Source organism: Hipposideros armiger, unplaced genomic scaffold, assembly GCF_001890085.2.
Source record: "Hipposideros armiger isolate ML-2016 unplaced genomic scaffold, ASM189008v1 scaffold_3, whole genome shotgun sequence".
In the NCBI taxonomy this organism is placed as follows: Eukaryota; Metazoa; Chordata; class Mammalia; order Chiroptera; family Hipposideridae; genus Hipposideros; species Hipposideros armiger.
Window position 1 is genome coordinate 5,913,441 of NW_017731353.1, and position 20,457 is coordinate 5,933,897.

General features: G+C 51.9%; 1 protein-coding gene across 2 annotated transcripts in view; it reads left to right on the forward strand.

The window, feature by feature from the left end:
- The window catches only part of CFAP77 (cilia and flagella associated protein 77), a 122,832-nt gene extending 107,612 nt beyond the window's left edge, over positions 1-15,220 (forward strand). For both annotated transcript variants that reach the window (XM_019641487.1, XM_019641494.1), the window contains one exon: positions 14,447-15,220. In XM_019641487.1, the coding sequence (XP_019497032.1) occupies positions 14,447-14,569 (123 nt within the window). In that variant the 3' untranslated portion in view covers positions 14,570-15,220. The remainder of the gene's footprint in view (positions 1-14,446) is intronic.
- Positions 15,221-20,457: the final 5,237 nt, after the last annotated feature.

Genomic DNA, 20,457 nt, shown 5'->3' on the forward strand with positions numbered 1-20,457 from the left:
ACTCGGGTTTTTATAGGTTTCCAGAGGGTCATGGCCAGCCCTGCTCCGGCTGATTTAAGCCCTTGCAATAAACAACACTGCCCACTGCCCTGAAAGCCTTTAGACCTTGATAAAACCCCTGAGCATCTTTAAAAATGCCGTTCAGCCCCAAGGTAAGGAGAAAAAAGGCCGTTGATGGGAGTTCAGGCTTGCTGTGTCAGAAGGTATGAGGCAGAGACAAGCGCAGTGGGAGGGAGGAGCCTGTGGTCTCAGAAGCCACACAGCGGGCTCCAGGGCCCAGCCTGGCCCCTGAATTTGTAAAGTGGGGACAAGAGAGAGGGTCAAGTGCAGTTGTGCAGGTGAAGTGCTTGCCATGGGCCTGGCCAGGGCAAGGTTGCAGAGCAACAGAATCTCTGGGTTGACCAGGCCCCTGGCATCTGCTCCTGTAGATGAACGGTTCTCAAACGTGGCTGAGCCTGGGGTCCGCTGAGGAGAGGTTTCAAATGCAGATTTCAGAGCCCACCCAGAATCCTGGCCTGCATTTTCAGCAAGCAGCTCCCCCAGCTCCTGAGGTCAATGTCAACTCTTCTTACACAGCTCTAGAAACAGTATCTATTTCCTGTGGCAGGTGGTTACGTTCATATGTCTGATAGGAAGCACATTGAGTCTTCAAAATGAAGCACGCCTGTTGGAGACAGGCTGTCGCCTGTTAAACAGCCCTAAGGATTGTGAACTTCTGTCTTCATGTGCTCAGATTGCTATAACAAAATACTCTGGACTGGGGGACAACAGGCATTTATTTCCCTCAGTTCTGGAGGCAGGATGAGGGTGCTGGCCTAGTTGGGTTCTGGTAAGGCTCTCTTCCTGGTTTGCAGGAGGCCACTTCCTCGTCGTGTCCTCAGAAAGAGAGAGAAAGCAAGCCCTGGTGGGTCTTCTTAGGAGGACACTAATCCCATCGGGGGGGGCCCAACCTCATGGCCTCAGCTAAAGCTAATGACTCCCAAAGGCGCCACCTCCATATACCAGCACACTGGGGGCAGGGCTTCAACGTATGAATTTGAGGGGACACAGTGTGGTCCACAGCAACTTCCTTCTCAAGTTCAGCTGGCATCTGCCTCCTTTTACCTTCCACCTCCTGGTCCTGTCTGTCCCTGTGGGGCCCCATGGAATCACCTGCTTCCCCTTCTAAGTGACAGCCCGAAGTCCGACACTTTCTTCATGGATGCCTAGGCTCCTCATTGTTCTGTGGAGCAGGAGTTACGAGTGTCGGAAGGTGGGACCCTGTCCTGCAGTGACATCGGGCCACCCAGACGCCATGACCTCTGCAGCTCACTCCTGCAGTCTCTACCTTTACCCACAGTCACAGACAATTTGTCAACTTGAACTGCCTCTCTGCATGTTTTTGAACAAAATTGAGGTTGACGATGTCCCTCAGTGTCACTTGAATCATTTAATACAAGAATCTGTGAGTATTTCCTGCTTGGGGGCAATTTCAGGAAAACAGTGCAATTGGATTTGTGTAATCCTAATAACAGTGATGGCAGTAGCCGCCGCCATGTCTCAAATGCTTACTCTGTGTGCCAGTCACTATGCAGGGACTGGGCACTGACCTGTGTAGTGTGACTCTACATGTTCCTCAGAAAGTCGTAGCTTTATGCAGCCTTGACGGTCTTATTTCACATCATGTGCAATTCATTAGGTCCCATTCAAATCACTTGTAAGGTGGCAGGTACAAATGCTGAGGAAAATGAAAACTTGTACTTAGAGGTGAAGCTGAGCAAGTAGATGGAAACGATCTTTCTTAGAATGCTTGAATCTCAGATGCATTTCTAAGGACTCTATTGCCTTATCCCAGGCTCCTAATTCATCCATCTGTCCGTCCATCCATCCATCCATCCATCCATCCATCCATCCAACCACCCATCCATCCATCCACCCACCCACCCATCCATCCACCCACCCATCCATCCATCCAACCATCCAACCAACCATCCATCCATCTGTCCATCTATCCATCTGTTCAACCACCCAGCCATTGAGCCAAGATTTGTTGAGTGTCTACAGGGTGCCCCTAACAGTCGGGTTACCCCAAGACCTTTGAAGGTCTCCTGTCTGTTGACATTTCCCCAGGACAGTGTCCAAAATATGGCATTAACAGCCTCACTGTCTAGCTGAGGACACTTAACTGTAATATTCCTATTTGTGACTTGACAGTGTCAGTGTTGTCAGCCACAGAGAGGTTCTGTTTCTTCTTCAGAGATACCTGACAAAATTCTCCCTGCTCATTATTCCAATCAGAGAAAAGGGGAGAGACAATACCAAACCTCACCGTGTGCATCCCACCCCAGTGGGCCCCGGACACGGAACATCGGAATGTGTTCCCGGCTTTCCCAGCGGTAGCACAAGGGTTGTTCAACAGCCTATATGAATAAGCCATAAGGCACTGACGGGTACTGTACGGACGGCTCAGCAAAGGACTTAATTTGCAACCAAGCACAAAATCAAAGACTCTGTCAACCGAGGAACCGTGCGCCCGGATAACCACCTTGCACTACCTGAGAAAGCACTGTCAGGTAAATTTCCAGAGAAAGTAATTAAGGAATCCCCATTGTCTGAATTCAGCAGCAACATTTGGAGCCCTGGAATTTGATGCTCACCGGGGATCTGGTGTCTCCTCCCAGCCTGATCCTTCATCAACATGAGCCGTGGAGGTTTATGGAGGGATCAGCTGTGTGTCTCCCCTTGCTCTCCCGAAGACGCCCCTCCAGCCCCGTGTGCTCCTGAGTTGTTGTCACGTCGAAGAAGCCGTAGGCAGCAAATGAGATCACTGCTTGTGGGACAGGGGTGAGATTAATATACAAATATAGAGACCTCTCTGAGAGCTGGCAAGTGCCAATAAATATTTATCAAGTACCCACAGAGCTCATGATACCAAGAAGCAACATGCAAAACAGAGCCCCTGGCATCAGGAGTCTATATTCTGATTCAAAAGCTACACACAGATAGATGCCCCGTGTGCTCGGAGGCCCCAGCCCTGGTGGGAGGACCCATCAGGAGCTCAGGTTAATATTTATAGCAAGTGGCCTCTTCTTACTGAGACCACAAAGCATCCTCAACCTGGTGTCATCAGCGCCATGGCCTCCACTGGGGGGAGCATGGCTGAGACACCGGCCCCAGTCGCTGGGGGCTGTCCCATTCGTGAAGACTCCTCCAAGGGTCTCATCAACACGTCTTCACTAACTCCCTCCTTAGCTGTCACTTGAACTTCAAACAAAAGTGAAGGTCCCACTCTCCACTGGAGATTGGTGTACCCCAACCATCTGTATCCTGATACTTCTAAGCGGGTGGGCAGGCTCAGCGCCCGGCAGACCATCCCAGAGCCCACTGGCAGCCGGATGCCTCACGGCCTCCCCCCAGAAGATTAGCGCCAAGCAGACTCCCATCATCTGGGCTCTGAAAAGAAAAGGGGGGCCCTCCCTTCCTGGCAGCTCTGCTTGTCACGGCATTTGTTGACAACCCTATTGAAAAGGGCCCTCACTGCCGCTGTGAAGTCTAGTTCCATCCCAATCCCACATTCACTCCTTTCTCAGACAGTTTTTGAAAGGCGAAAAATCTGGAAAACACAGACACTCGCCCACCCCCAGCCCCGTCACAGAGGGAGAAAGGCGGCAGCTTGGGTGAGCGGGGCTGACGAGCCTCCTCACCTGGCCCCACAGTGCACCGCCTCCAATTAAATCAAAATGGTTTGTTTTTAATGGTCTTTTACACTGACAAGTGGGCGATCATTTTGGGCCCACTAGCTGTCAGGGAACTGAGGCAGATCCTCCGTTGATAATGCCCAATGCTTCCAATTAGAAGCCGGGGCCGCTCCTGGCGCGCTAACGATTCCCCAGCCGGCCCCCAGGCCCCTTTGGCGCTGGCGTTTCTTCTTGCCTCCTCCGCCGCAAATTACTGACACAAAACGGAAGGCCCCGCGTCTCCTCCGCCACGCCAGGCCCGGGCCCTGTTGGGCTTAATGAGCCGATGGAAGTTTCGCGGCTCGGGCGCTAAATTCTTTTCTTGTTTGACAGCTGCTCGGCTAAGGCGAGTGTTGACCTTATAAAAGATTTAGTGTTTCTCATTATTTTCTGTCAAGCTTCACAAGTGATGGCTCGGCGGTTATCATTTGCATCCTGGGTGTGTGTGTGTGTGTGTGTGTGTTGGATGGGGGCTCCCAGGTCTCCAGGAAATGGGGAAGGGGCCTTTCTCTCCCCTCGTGGAATTTGGCTCCTGCACAACAGCTCGCAGTGTGACATTCTTCTTGGGTTGAGGGGTTTCAAAGAGAAGCTAAGAGGCAAAGCCGAGATGACAGAGGGTCCGATGGCTTCCAGGCCTCCCAGATGGAGCTTCCGTGGAGGATCAGGAGAAAACCCAGTGCGCCCGAGAGCCTGTCGGACTACAGCCCAGACGTGCTGGCAGAGGGGCGGTCTGAGGACAGCGTTAGGGCCACGCTCAACATTTCCTCGGAGGAACGCCGTCTTCCCTCACAGGCCCCGTTGAAAGCCATCACCAGCAAGCTTCCTCCCTCTGCTCTGCATCCCATTCAGGATTTAATGGCTTTAAACAGCAGAACCACTTTTGCAAAAGTGGCCCATATTACTGTCCCCTGAGATGACTGTGAGAGCGTTTGTTGGTCCTCATTTGGCTCCTGCACCCACACTAAGTCGGGGCTGCGCTATAAGTAACAAGGCTCCAGGGAGCCCACACTGGCTCCTTGCCCAGCCTCCTGCTGGCCTCTCCGACTCCTCGCTTTTAATCTCCACATTCTCCCCTCGCTCTCACATACCCACTGGCCATCCCAGCTGAGGTGGCCTGAAGAGGGAGACAGACCGAGGGGCAGATGAACACAGGGATGTCTTTTTGCAGGGGCTTTGTCTTTCTTCATCCTTGTTACACAGGAGACTCTATTTTGATCTCTTGGAGCAAAATCATGGCACCCTCTCCCTCCCGCGCCCATGGCAGACCTTGCTAATCAATCACTGCGTGCTTTTTCACGAGCCTAGATTCAGCCTGAGAGTATTTTGAACGGAACACGGGCATCAACCTTCATCAGCCTGTTAGAGCTGGCAGCTGAAATAAAGCCTACTCGCCACCACCCCTGCCTTAGGGCGATTGGTTACATAAATCGCTAAGTATCCAAAAATTCCTGGTCATTTTATGCTACATGAAGATGATTTTTTACATAAAAGGAAATTTCCACTAAAGGAAAAGAAAGTGAACTTCATCAAAATTAAAAACTTTAGTGTTTCAAATGATATTCTCGAGAAAGGGAAAAGACAGCCCACAAAATCGGAGAAAATGTTTGCCAATCACATAGCTGAGAAGGGACTGGTTTGTGAATGTAAATATTACTCTGACACCTTGGTAATGAAGACAAATAACCTAATTTTAAGATGTGTTCTTGAATAGACATTTCTCCAAAGAAAATATACAGATCTCCAATAAGCACATAAAAGACACTCAACCGTCATTAGTCACCAGAGAAATGCAAATCAAAACCGCAATGAGACCCCACCTCAGGCCCAGTGGGATGGCTATATCAAAAATACCGATAATAACAAGTGTTTGCAAGGATGTGGAGAAACTGGAACTCTCACGCGTTGCTGGTGAGAATAAAAAAGGGTGCAGCCCTTTGACAGCGCTGTAGCCGTTCCCCAAAAGGCTAACCATAGGCTTCCCATGTGATCTGCGTTTCCACTGCTAGGTGAACACCCCGCAGAAACGGTAACAAACATCCACACAAAACCTTGTACACGAATGTCCCTCACAGCATTATTCATAATAGCCAAAAAGTGGAAAGAACCAAATGTCCATCGACTGACGCAGAGATAAACTAAACATGGGAGATCCATACGATAGAATATTATTCAGCCGTAAAAAAGGAAGGAACCACTGACACACGCTGCATCATGGATGGACATTGAAAACTGTGCCGAGTGAAAGACCACGCACGCACTGTGTGACTCCATCGCTATGAAATGTCCAGACGAGCAACCCAGAGAGACAGGAAGTGGATAAGTGGTTGCCAGGGGCTCGGGGGAGGGAAACGGGGAGTGACTACAAATGATACAGGGCTTCTCTTCGGGTTGATAAAAATATTCTAAACTTACATTGCAGGGGTGGTTGCCCACTCCTATGAATATACTAAAATGCATTGATTTATACACTTTAATGGGTAAATTTTATGAATGATATAAACTGTTTTTTAAAAAGTTCAGGTCACTTGAAAAAAAAAAAAAAGACCACTTGAGTCAGATGAGTGCTCGTCACCCGGATCCTGTGTTTGGAGCCTGGACCAGGGTGATACCTGGACGCCATGAAGTGGCCTCAGATGGCGAGGGCGGGTCTGGGGTGTCCTCAGCTCCCCCCAAGTATCCATTATGACTCTCGCTTACCGGAAGCCTATTAAACGTAGAAGCAGAGGTGGGTTTTCGGGAGGTTCAGACAAACCCCCCTCCCCCACATGGATGTTACCCTACTGTTTATCTGCCAGCATCTGGCCAACAGAATCTATGTTCAATTTTTATCTCAGCTGCTGCCGACTCCCTTCGCTAATCCTTGGGAGTGATTGAGAGAGACTGGTATGGCTTCTGGAAACGGCAACTCGATTCTCATTTTCAAAGCCACACAGGACTGTTTTTCCTCCTGCCCTACTATCAGCGGAGCTCAGACCCGGGTCCCAGGTCCCGCTTTCCTCTTAGCAGCTGGGTCTCCTTGGGCCAGTGTCCTAGCCATCCTGAGCTTCCGTCTCCTGTGTCATCAGGCGAGCGCGGTCCCCCCTCACCCTCAGGGGCCATTGTTCACCCCGCCTCACCTGGCACAGTTCCCCAAAGTCTCCTATTAGACCTGTGTGTGGGGAGGCAGGAAGTTTGTTTTCTAAGCTGAGTTTGGATGCTCTTTGAAAACGCAGCATGTGTCAGCAGGGAGGGTCAGGCCTGTGTCCTTGCTCATCTATTTTTGGGCCGCAGAGAAATGAGAGCCGGAAGCAGCATAACAATTTAGGGGACCAGATGTCTCGGGAGAGATGGCCGCCCTCGTTAATTACTTAAACCAGGAACCTGCTACATCAGAGCTAAGCACCAGCCTGTTCGCCCATGACGTCTCGTATGGATTTGTGTTCTGCGGGGGCCTCTGACCTCCAGCTGCCCCCAACTTGACAGAAATTACTGACCTGGGACTGATCCATAATCTCCAAGCGCCTCTCATTAGAGGAGACAGCCCCTCAATCTTTTAAAGCAAAATCTCTCTCCCAGTCACCTGAGCAGTTGTCACTTAGGAAAAAAAAACTAAACTAAAAATCTCTATAGCTGTCATTTTTTTTTTTTTTTAGCTCTTTGGCAGGTTTTTTTTTTGTTGTGTTTTTTTTTTTCCTGGCTATTTTTTTCTCAAATCCTGCCTTCTTGGCCCCCAGACTTGGCACTGGAAAACTTGGTGTCCAACTGAGGGACCGTCATGTGGCTAATGAGAGGGGACCGGGAGTCAGCTGGCTCAGCTGCCCCTTTTAGTAGGATGTGTCAGGGACCTGGACTTAACAGGCACGACGGGAAGCTGCTCGGCCCGTGAACTTGTACTGCAGAGGGTTGGTACTTCTGGGCCAGTTTGTACACATGTACACACACACACACACACACACACACACACCCTCTACCACGCGCCTGGGTATGGCTCTCCTACCACAGCAAGGCCCGACCCTGGGGAGAGGACGCCAAGGAAAATCCATTGCCCTGTGTGGTGCAGGGCCCCATGCTGTGTCTGCCTCATGTCCTGCCTCAGCAGAGGCCCCTGCTGAGGGAAGAACATCGAGCAGACAGGGATGAAAAGGAGACAGAATGCTGCTCACTCTTTACTACGTGGACCAATGCTGTTCCACGCAGCCCAAGGTCACGCCACCAGGCAAAACGAAATAACCAACATCTTGCCTCCTGAGTCTTAGATGCTTTCTCAGGCACTGGGATGGACTCAAGCCCCGTGAGGCAGGACAGGCCTGACAAGGAGGAGCCATGGGGAGAGTTAGCACGAGCCAAAGTCACTAACCACTGGCTCCAAAACTTCCTTTAACAGTGGAGCTCTTGGTTCAAATCGAATCATACACAAATCTCTAATAAACAATAGAGTAACTCTCCCTAAATTGTGCATGTAGAGGGGGGAGCCCCCTCCTCACCCCACCCCTTGCCCCGAATCATTTCTCCAAAATGCAGTTTGAAACACCCCACCCCCCTCTGTTTTCATCATTCAAAAATGAAAAGGCAACAATTCATCACAGGTAAAGCTGAGCCTGACGCCCCTCTGCTCTCCCCGCCCCACTCAGTTCCCTCCCTCCCAGAGGCAGTGTCGGGCATGACTTCTGGGCACTTTCCTTCCTCCCCGGTCTTTCTGTTCAGCTGGAGTCAGACACGCGCTTGAACAAAGCAGGGCACCGTCGCGTACATTTTACACTTGTCCTGTAAATGGCATCATACTTAGGTGCCACTCTGTAACTGAAACCTTTCTTTCACGCAGCATTGTATTGTGGAGATTTATATGTGTTGATTCACATAGACCTAGAACAGTGCTGTTTCTAGAACTTTCCGGGAGGGTGGACCCATTCCCTGTCTGCTCGTACAGTAGCCTCTGGCCACGTGGGGTTCTTGTGCATTCGGAATGTGGTTAGTGTGAAATGTCGAATTTTATTTAATTTTGGCTGCTAGTGGCTACCCTGTTGGACAGTGCCTCCGTGGGGGCTCACTTTAACCCACAGAGTATTCCACTGTATAGACTTACCAGCCCCTGGAGGCGGTCTTGCCCTTAACTGGGGAGGCTGGTCGTAGGCACACCACACCTGTGCACCATTGAGTCCGTGCTTAGTAGGGTCCGAGGGCCCATTCCTGCTGTCAGACTCATTACTACCATTACCAAGCCGAAGCACGGGAAACGGCGTTTTTTTGCCTTAGCATGCTGTTTCCTGGTCACACGCTAGGCTGAGCATCTTCTCCTGTACCCCTGGCCTGCAGAGTTCCCCTCCACAAACTGCCCGTTTTTCTATTGCCGTGGGACCCCAAGGCCACTTTCACCCGCCCATCTCTGCCTTATCCTCTGAGACTCTGCTTATAGGTTGTTTCCTCAGGGGGCCTTCTCTGGCCCCCAGGGGAGAGTTTTAGCCTCTGTATCATAAGCTTTTCCAGGATCTGGTACTTCTTTTCATACTCAGCACAACTATAATTGAATAATTAGTTATGTAACTATTTCTATTACTAGTTTCCTGGTTCTATAATAACAGAAGCTTTCCAGGTTCTCACCGTACCGGTGCCTGGCACAGAGCAGTTACTCGATAAATATTCATGGAGTGAAATAATGAACACGTAAGTGAAAGGATGGCCACATCTTACCCCCTAACCTAGGTCACGCGGCACCTTCACGTGCCAGTTGGTTCCACACAGGGATTTTCTGTTGAAAGTAGATCAAACTGTCCAAACAAGCATTAAAAGCAAAAACTCAACAAATACTACCAAAAGCGTCTAATTCACACAGATTACTTTGGCACCAAAGAAAATAAATTAGAAACCAGTCACAAATGTTACTAAGAAAATTGCCTCGAAATTTGAAAGCATATTTATAAATAACTTAAGGACCAAAGAAGAAATCCAAACAGAAATTCCATAGAAATTAGATGAAAAGAGAACTGAACAAAAAAATAAATACGCTCAAAACTTGAGATGAGATAAAAGAACACTGAGAGGGCCACTTGGCTGCTAATGGCATGTTATATAAATGTTCAGATAGGGAAACACAGATTAAAAGGTAATTAGCTAAGCAGACAACTCTAGATGCTAGAAAAGAAACAACTGCGTAACCTCAAAGAAGAAAACAATGACGTCAAGAGCAAAACTACAAAACGCCAAAGGCACAATTAAGGGTATCAATCAAATGAAAAATTGGCTCACTGAAAGTGAATCAGAAAAGTGCAGATGCTTTCAAATCAATCGGGAAATGGAACCCAAGAATCTAGGTCTCAGGGGCCACAAGTGGGCAGGGAGTGGACCTGAGGGAGAGGCAGTGGTTGAGCTGGCTGCAGGTCTCAGCTCTGCCTCCCGGACACCCTGGGAGCATCGCTTCCCACCTCCAGGCCACATGTAGAATGGGAGAGTGGGATTCAGTATCTCCCAGACCTCTCCCAACCCCTAGCTTTCCAAGAATCTTGTATTTCAATCCAGTATCCCGGGATGGAGGGGGTTGTGATTCCTTGGAGCAGGGTTGACTACAGCTCTCTTGTAAGACCTGACAGCTGCTCACCTCCCCGCCTCATCTCGTCCCCAAGCCACACTGGTTTGCTTGCATTTCCTCTAATTTGCCCAATTCTTCCCACCTCAGGGCTTTGGCTGGTTCCACCATCCGGGACACTCTTCCCCTTTGCTAGCAGCCTCATTGTTTCTAGAAAGACCTTCCTGCCCCCAGATGGAGTTAGCGTTCCCCAGCCCACAGTCTTATTAAATTGCATTAAACGATTACAGGCGGAGTGTGTTGGGCGGCCGCCTTCCGTGCCATCTCGCAGGGCCTATGTGGGCAAGCGCCTCGGCCTGTCTTACTCACCAGTGTGGCCCCGGTGGTGAGGCGCTGGGGCCTGCGGAGGGCAAAGCTGTTTCGATGCTCCCCATTCGAGCAGGACCAGCACCTTGGCCAACCCGGGTAGAGCCACCCCCGCCCGCCCTGCTCCCAGGGCTGCTGGCGGCCCTGGCACTCGCCTCTTATTTACCTGCACTGACCTCAGAGCGACTCAGCTCCATTCAGCAGAGCTGTCTCCTGCCAAAGCCGTTACAATTTCTTAGCTCCAGGCGGAGACAGACTGCAGATGGCTTAATTTAGAAGCATCTCCGAAGGAATTCCTTGCTCCACAGCTCTCATCCTTTGACTCCGGGGGTCCACAAGGTCGTGACCACACACAGCTTGAGGGCTGACTTGTAATTAGGATCCTGGTCTCTGGCTGAGCTGCTATTTTAGGAGGGGAGAGCGAGCCTGTGGGATAGGAGCCACATGTTCCAGCAGTGACTTTCACTCGACTCGTTTCTTAAGCATTTGTTATGAGGAAGTGGAGTTTAGCCATGAAGATCTGGGCCTAGAGTCCCACGGCTCTCGGTTCAGTCTGTGCGACCTGGGGCAAGTGACTCAACCTTTTGGTGCCTCCATTTCCCCATCTGTAAAATGGAGACAATGGCTGGATGTTCTGGGGCTTGTGTGAAATAAATGCACTGCTCGGCGAAACAGCAAGTCTCTTACATCGCTGTTGACGGGAGCAACTGAAGACCCAGCTGTGGGCCTTCAGGACAAATTGTGCTGAGGGGCGCGCTGTGCTTGTCATTCTGAGAGCTGGAACTCCCCTCTCGATGGTCTCCCGTGTTCTGCTTGGGGATTTCATGGCTACAGAATAGGCCCAATTTCCCTTCTCTTTCTAAAGACCTATCCCACATGGGGGTAAGCTTTGTTTGAGTCAGTTTTTAGAGGGGTCCATCAGCACCAAATCAACACCACCCAGCACCCACCATCACCAGCACCCACCATCACCAGCACCCACCATCATCTTGCCTCTTCCAGCTGTTGGTGGCTCCTGGTGGTCCTTGGCTGTGGCTGCATCACTCCAAATCATGGCTCCATCTTCACGTGACCTGCTCCTCTGTGTGTTCTGCCTCTTGTAAGGATGGTTTCCAGGATGCTCACCTGAATAACAGGATGTGCTCATCTCAGGATCCTTAATTACACCTTCAAAGACTCTTTTTCCAAATAAGGTCCCATTCACAGGTCCCAGGGGTTAAGAAATGGACATGTCCTTTGGGGGGTCACCATTCAGCCCACTACAAGGGCCAGGGGGTGTGGAGATGGCAGAGATGTGGACCACAGAGCTACGCTCCCCTGTTGAGAGCCATTGGAGGGACAGAACTATTGCCACTCTGAATGCTACAGGAGACCTGGGAGCCCCAGACGGCTGGGCGCACGAATCAGGCGGGGTGCCCATGAGGCCCCTGGAGACCTGAGGCGCCAGCCTCCCTGAGCATCGCTAGCTGCCTTCTGGGAACCTCGGGTGTCAGGAAAATCATGTCACAGTGTAAAAATCAAGCCATCCCTTGCCAGAGGGGACACACAGGTGTACCTTGGGAGCCTTTTGTTTTCTGGCTGTTTCCCTTTCTTCTCAATAACTTTTGAGAGGCCACTTGGGAATTTTTCTGAAACTTGGAGATTGAGCTGAGAACAAGATCGTGCTTTGATCGATCAAATGGGTTGAACACTGGTATTAAGCCTTGCGTCTGGGTGGGCTCAGCCTGTGGTGAGGGCCTGCCCTGGGTTACCAGACCCTTCGGTGGTCCTGATACATGTCCAAGAAATCCGAAACCTCAGGCTGGGGCCAGGATGACTCCCAGAAATGCTGCCATGGAGGGCGGGTCCGTGGAGGGACTTGTGAAGGGTCCCCGAACCCCCCGAGCTGGACTGCACGGCTTTGTATGTTAGGACTTGTATTCTTTCCCCCAGAGGAGAGAGTCCATGGCTTTGTGCAGAGTCGTGGAGGGGGTCTACATCCCCCAGAGAGGAAGAACGTGGTTTTATGTCCTGGAATAACTAACTAAATCTACTCAGCATCAGTTGATTTTCACAGTTTTCTAACAAGATTCTGCAACCCCCTGTCCCCTCAGCGTAAGCAGCAGCTGCAGCAGAATATTCTAGAAAAAATCCAGAACTTAGTGCCGAGAGAGTGGTGGGGGGCAGTGAGAAAAAAAGTTTCTTGGGCTGGCAGAGTGGCTCAGTTGGTTAAGAGTTGGCTTAAGAGTGTGAGCTCTGAGCAACAGGGCCACTGGTTCGATTCCCACGTAAGCTAATGACGCTGTGCCCGAGCTGAGCTGTCGCTGAGCTGCCAATATGTGACAGGATGGCTCAGCTGGTGTAACAACAACACTGCCTGTTCGATAGTGGGCTACACCCGCCCGCAACTAAGACTGAAGTTGGCACCTTGAGCTGAGCTGCCGCCCGGATGGCTCAGTGGATAGAGTGTGCGCTCTTAACAACAAGGCTGCCGGGTTCGACTCCCGCATGGGATGGTGGCTACGCCCACCTGCAACTAAGATTGTAACACAGCACCTTGAGCTTAGAGGCCACGAGTTGCCGACTGGTAGCCAGATGGCGACTGGAGCCCTCCACAATGAAGACTGAAGAACAACAACTTGGCTGGTGCCCTTCCCCAATTCCCCAATAAAATCTTTAAAAAAAAAAAATTTAAAAAAAAAAACAAAGTTACTCTGCCACCAATACCTTGTGGGGCCAACCCTGAACCAAACCTCTGGGCCTCAGTTTCCCCATCTGTAAAATGGTGAACTGTCAAGATGGATTCCTTTGGGCCCTCATGCACCCTGATATGCCTGCTCTCCCCTGACGATGAGCATGGCTCCCTGGACCTGAGGTCAGACCTGAGGTATGGGTCTCACTGACCCTAAGCGGTGGCCCAGACTTGTATTGGTGGGGGGAAGGGGGAGGGGCTGACAGTGTCCTGGAGCAAGGCAGCAGATGCTGGTCTCAGGGAACCGGGAGGTTACATCGGCTCTGCACATGGCCTCAGGAGAGACATTAAGAAGGAAGGATGGAAGGAAGGAAGGAAGGAAGGAAGGAAGGAAGGAAGGAAGGAAGGAAGGAAGGAAGGAAGGAAGGAGTTAACAAACAAGTAAGCCTGAACCCTTTCTACCCTGTGCCTCCCTTAGGTTACCCTAAAGGAGAAATGCCATTTTAGAGGCATTTTTCTCACGCTTGGAGGTGAGTAACAGACCCAGGAGACAGGAGGGGTTTTCACCCACCACCACTTCCTGAGAGGGAAGAGCTGGCTAAAATACGATTGGATAAAATTGTAACTGAAGAGGCTCCCACTCCTTGGATCTGTCCCCCTCACATGTGTCCTCTGGGAGGGAGAGGTGACAGTGATCCTGAACTCTGGCTCTGGTACCGTCCAGTGTCGGCGCCTTGACTCCTGGGGGGGCTGCCTCCCTCCCATGAAGGAGGGTGCCAGTACCAGGAGGTCCCCTTGAAGACGGGGGCTTGTTCAGGGGGGTTAATGGTGGAAAGTCAGCATGTGAAGGGTGACACTGGCTATTAGGTCCCACTGCACGGTGACTCCAGTCATGGGCAGGTGGTATGTTTTATGCACACATCTTCCCTGGCAATGAGCTGGGTAGAAGGGAAGACGCCGGCGCCCTGGTACCTGGGCAACCCCGCTCCGGCTGCCTTCTGTCCCCTAGCTCGCACCACCCAGTGCCAGGACACTCACAGCACTTACTCTTCACTTCTTTCCCTCTTACAGCTGTTTTATTATTGCTCTAAGTGGAAGTAGGGGCAGACAAGAGAGAGAAGGGGGAGGGGAGCAGCCGGGAGGAGCCCCCCAGGGCACTCATGCCCACTGACCTGCTCTGCCTTCTGTCCACAGGTGGGCCCCCATCTCGATACCTTCCCCACCGAGGCTGATCGCCAGAGAGCATTCAAAGCCCACCGGGAAGAGTGTGCCGTGCGCCAGGGGACCCTGCGGATGGGCAACTACACCCACCCCTAAAGCCTTCTTGACATAGTAGAAAATTCCACATAAGACACCAACTCACATAAGACACTCCCTATTTTTACATGGGCTCTGTTTCTGCCAGGACCTCAGATTCAGGTCTTAGGTTAATTATTTTTGTTAACAGTCCCCCTCCTTAGGTTAGCCAACACCAGCTCAGCTTAGCCCCAGCAACCTCTACCTAGGGGCTTCCCTTCCCATGGAAGGCCCCCCACCTCTCTTCATAAGCCCTCACCTGACAAGAGAAACCCAAATTCCAAGGCAAATTTTAGACTCCAGGCTAAGGATTGGTTTCAAGGCTCTGCCCATTAAGCGTTAAGAACAACCCAGGTATTTCCTGCAGAAAGCATGACAGTAACACTCTGAAAGCCATCATTTTATATTCCAAACATGAGTTTTAACTGCTCTTTGGGGGATGCCCGACGTCTCACTGGGAGCTTGGCAGGAAGACCTAATGCTTGCCCCCACCTCCTCCATGGGCCGCCTTCTCAACCAGGCAGGACAAGATGGGCTTCTCCACTCAGACTGAGCCTTGCGGGCAAGTGGGCGGGCTGAAAGGGCACAGGCTGAGGAATTCTCAGCCAAACTCCTGGGCAGTTCTCACCTCAACCTTTCTGCATTTTCTTTGGCTTCTCCCCACAAATTATAAACTGGTTTATTTTACATTAAAATACTATTTATCATCCTCCTCTTGTGTCATCATCTGAACCAATGAAGCTATACTTGGTGCGAGAACCCACCTCCAACTTTTCAGGGGATGCTGTTACCACAGGGAGACTCTTCGAGGTAGTGTACCTCCTCCGAGACACCCCGACAGTGCCTGGACGGAGTCAGGCTCAGTCCCAGGATTTTAAATCCCATTTCTAGTCTGAGGATTCCTGCCCAGAATTCCAGACTCACTTACCCAACTGCTCACGGATGCTGCCACTCAAGTGTCTGATAGTCATCTCAAACTAAGACAGGACAGCTGAGACAGGACATCCGATTTTTTTTTTCCTCACCGAACTTGCTTCGCCCTCCGTTTTTCCATCTCATAAATGAGATCACCATCGACCCAGCTGTTGAAGCCAAAAGCCTTCATTACTCTGTTTCCTTCACCTCTCACATCTGATCCATCAACAAGCCTCTCAACATTCCTTCTCCCTGAGCCCCAGCGTCTCTGGAGAATCACAGTCGGTTCCTTAACCATCTCCCTGCTCCAGCCTCACAACCCAGTCTCCTCCAAGCAGCCCCTCAGCCACGGCGCTCACTCCTGCCTTAGACTTTCTGCTTGCTTTGCCCTTGGCCTGGGACACCTGGGCCCCAAATTGTCACCTTCCCGCCCCATCTTGTAGTTCAGATCATCCTCAAAAGTCAAGTCCCTACTCAAAAGGCCTTCCCTGAAATGTGGTAAATTCACACCAACCTGTTTTATTCTCTGCAAAACAATGATCCCTTGTTTACCGCCTCCTAGAGGAGGGAAGTTGCCTGGGGTCCAGGTCTCAGATCCAGAGCTCAGCACGTGGGAAGTGCCCAGTGATACCTATGGGACGAGCCACCGCGTGATGTCCGCTGTGACTCACGCCCCCTCCTGCCCGCTCTAGGCTGTGCCTGGCAGGGAGACACAGCTGAGTCTGGTGATTAGAGACCTGAGTGAGTTTCTTGAGCAGCACCCCCAACCCCCACCACATACACACTGCAGCCCATCAGAAGCCGAGTCCATAAAAATGCTGCACACACTAACCCCGTCAGGAATCCGGTTCAGCAAGGGCCTTCCCAGACCCTGACCCATCCAAAAGGCCTGAAATCCCCCTCCCACCACACGAGCCAGAGGAAACAACCATGCCCTCTCATCCTGGCTAAGCCGCCTGAAGGCCTCCAACCCCCAGAGAGCAGGAGCCAGCCTGGGGTGGGAGCACGGAGCGGCCAAGGGACCTGGCCACTGAGCCGGGCGGCCGCTCCTTGGGCCAAGAGCAGGAAGCCCATCTCCACCCGCTGAATTCTGTGCGGCCTTGAGCAAGCGTCCTAACCTCTTTGTGTCTCACCTGTGAGACAGAACCCCAACACAGCACAGGACGTCCGCTCAAGCGAGACAATGACACCATCAAAGAATGTGTACGACACGATTAGCGCAGGGTCTGGCACTTTTAAGCAGTAGATAAATGTGAATTATTATTTTCTTATTAATAAAGTGGAAAAGGGCAATCAGACCCTGGGAGCAATTGAGGGGTGAGGGCGGGATGTTCAAAAGAACAAAAGCCTTTGTGTGTGGGAGCATCAAGGAGATAGAAATATTTTGAACTGAAGCCACCTTTTTGCTCCCAAATCCCCTATGGGAAGGGGAAGGGGAATTAGGACACAGAATTTCCTGAAGGACCTGAAATTAGGCTCTGTCCACAGGAGGGTGGGGCAAGCTTTTCTCTGGCAACGAGAGCAAGGCCCAGGTAAGTGGCCCCTCCAGGCCTGCTTTGCCCAGGACCTGGGCCAAGGGGTAATGTGGACTCGGCTAGAGCACGCTGCAGGAGATAGCTCTTGTACATCTGATCGTCAGGTCTGGCCCCAGAAGGCGGGCAGCATGCTGTGGAACTTGCTGTGGCTGTGGCAGGTGTCCTGCGAGCAGCACCCTCCATCCTTGGAGAACCTGGCCCCTGGGTGCTCTCTGCCCCAGCCCGAAGCGGCTGGCCTCAGACGGTCCCTCAGCTCCTTGTCCTACAGCGCCACCCGCTGGCCAGTCCGAGGCTGAGGCCTAGGAGGTTCCGGGCCTTCCCTCCCTCCGTTGCTCCGTCCCTCCCCCACCTTGCCTCTTCTCTCCTCTTTAATTATTTGTGCCTGCACAAAGCCCCAGGTCGGATTCCACCTTCTTAGGTATCCTGTCGCATTGGTGAAACGCCTTCCCTCACTTGAGCTGACCCTGGCTGAAGGGTCCCCCACACACAACTGGGGCCCCTCTGACTGCCTTGCATGACCCAGGGTAGAGTCCCCGAAGGTTCCAACCTGGAGAGGCCTTGGGGAATCATTTGTTGGCTTCCTTCCCCCACCGTCCCCACCCCCTTCTCATGTGGAAAATAGAGCGTAAGGAGGCCTGAATTCACTCAACAAGCTGGGGTACAAAGCTGCCTGAGGCCAGTGACCCATGTGCTACTGCTGTCCCAGCCCCTCCAAACAGCTTTCCATCTCAAGTCCTCCTAATCCCCGGCCAGTAAATGCCATGTGGGGATGGCTTGTCAAAAGAGGTGTGGCCTGTGCCCCTGTTTTTGCTGTTTCCCTGCTGGTTGGCATTTGGGGACATTCCACCTTCTGGCTGGGTTTCCTGGCAACACCCCATGAGAGATTTAACCAAACAAAGAGTTCCATAAGTATCATCTGGAGGTGGGGGATGTAGAGCTGGTCTGGACCCTCACCTGGTTGGCTTGAAATTCTTGCAAGTCCTTTGTGGGGGGGTGCTGATGCTGGTGTGCACCTTGATGGGGGGGTGCTGATGCTGGTGATGCTGGTGTGCACCTTGATGGGGGGGTGCTGATGCTGGTGTGCACCTTGATGGGGGGGTGCTGATGCTGGTGTGCACCTTGACGGGGGTGCGGGGGGGGTGCTGATGCTGGTGTGCACCTTGACGGGGACGGCAGGAGCAGGAAGCAGGCCTGGGCCTCCAGAGTGTTGCAATGGAGCCTTTGGAAGCAGGGCTCGCGAGCTGGGAGGGACCTGAGAAGGATCTAGTCCTGCCAGAAAAGACGGAGGGCTGTGGAGCTACTGAGCAGCCCAGCCAGGACGACAGCAGACCTCTTGGCTGGTGGGTCCACCTTTCTCTGTACGCTGAACCCCCACTGACTTCAGTCTCTTTCTAGATTTTCAACCAAAACCCAAACCGCATTCATTCTCTCAACGACCAGCCCCCCTTCGCCATAGAACCAGATAATTAATAATTATCTTGGCAGAAGAAAGTGGGGGAGGGGTTCTGGAGTCTGGCCGTTGTGCAGGATTTTTACCAGGGATGGTGGCAATTTCTGCGCTCTGCCTGGCAGGGGGCTCCTAGAAGCACTGTTCATAGGCCACAAATTCAAGTCCATTCCCCCAGGAGGTCCCTGGACCCAGCTAGAGATGGTTTGTCTTTTTGGTTCACTCGTCCCAGCAGCCTAACTAGTGCTGGTTTAGAAACCACAGATGTAGGGGTTCCAAGAAAGCACATCTCCATGGCAGCAAGCAGACCACCAGCTCAGGTGCCAAGGTGGGCCTGCACCGCAGGCCTATGCTTCCAGTCACGCACGTACCTGCTCTTGCATTTCTCCTTATGGCCCGAACGGCCTTGTGCTGCATTTCCTTTTACTTGGGGAACCTTTGATGCTTGAAATCATTGAAAGGAAAGAAATGCAACTAGGTTGGCTTTTTAAACAGCTCTCTAGGACTGAGTGCAGGTAAATGATAAACTTAAATCCACAAATGGGAAATAATCGATGATGGGGTATTCACACTGATGGACGCTGTGGCACTCTGTGAGCTCCATCCTGTCACACTGTCCTTGACACCACCAGCATCTAGCATGGTGCACAGTGCATGGGACAGACTGTGCCATAGAGGGGAGGGAGACAGGGAGGAGAAAGAGGAGGAGAAAAGAGAGAGAGAAGGAGGAAGGATGAGAGAGGGAGTGAGGGAGAAGGGAGGAAAGAAGGGAGGAAGACAGGAAAATAAAAAATAGGTTCTCTTTTTAGTTTCAGGAACTCCATGGGGTTTTGAGCCAAACCAACGAAAATGGTTGAAAACAGCATGACCCCAAAGCCCACAAGTTATCCAAATCCTTCTTCAAGCCATCTGTTTGCAGAGCAGAGAGAGATTAGCACCCAAGCCTGGCCTGTATCATCCACACCTCCTACCCACCCACATTAAAAGCTGGCTTGGGTTGGAAGGCCCTTAGCAGCAGAGGGAGCTGATGTCGCCAATGGGGGCTAGGAAGACAAGGCTGGGGGCTCTAACTTGCCAGAGAAAAAGCTCCGGCTGTTATTAGCAGTAGTTTTACTATGGAATGTGTCATTGCTCCTCCCCAGGACCTGAGCTGAGGGCAGAGTTCCACCAATGACATGTGAGGTGACCAACACCGTCCGCATCTTACAGCTGAGAAAACCATGGCTCAGGAGTGTCTGTCTGCTCAAGGTCACAGAGCAGGGCTGGGTCTATGGCCAGGTGGCTCAGGCCCTTGCCAAAGGCACAAATGTACGGGGTTGCCCCCAAAACTCAGCAACTAAGGCAAACTATGTATTTTAATGCAACGTTTTGTAAATCAACATTTCAAAATCCCTCATGGACAAAATAGTAACAGTTTCAAAAAAGACTCTGGGACTCACCTGGTTGGCCTCACCTGAATGCCGCCCTGGGTCCTGAGCCAGGATCCTACTTCAAGTCTGACCCGTTCCGGAGTCCGTACCCTCAGCCACCCCACCCGCCCTCATTAGCCTGCCCCCAGCTGCACCCACCCGGAACTGTGAAGGTTGGCACTCAAGCCACAACCCAGTCGTGAGCAGGGAAGGCCTGAGAACCCTTCTCTAAAAGCTTTGAGCACATTTCCCTGTGTAGCTCTGCTGGCTAAGCCAGGGGGAGCAGAATCAGCCAAAACAACCTCCTGGGTGCTCCAGGGCGGAGTGGCATCCGGTGGAGGGGGAGGTGGGGCTCGGAGGGGGAGGGGGAGGTGGGGCTCGGAGAAAGGAAGCCGCACTCGCAGGCCCACTCCTGACCCAAAGCCAAACCCAAGGCCAGAGCCCCAGGCACAGAAGGGTGTGATGCAACAGCAGGCTGCTTTGCTTCCTCGCAGGCCTTGGGCCTCTCCCGCCTTCTGCCCTCACTACAAACCTCTGGTGCTGACATCTTTGTACTAAAGCTAGAGCTAAGGTCCAGGCCAGAGAGCTGCGCTGTTGAGTGAG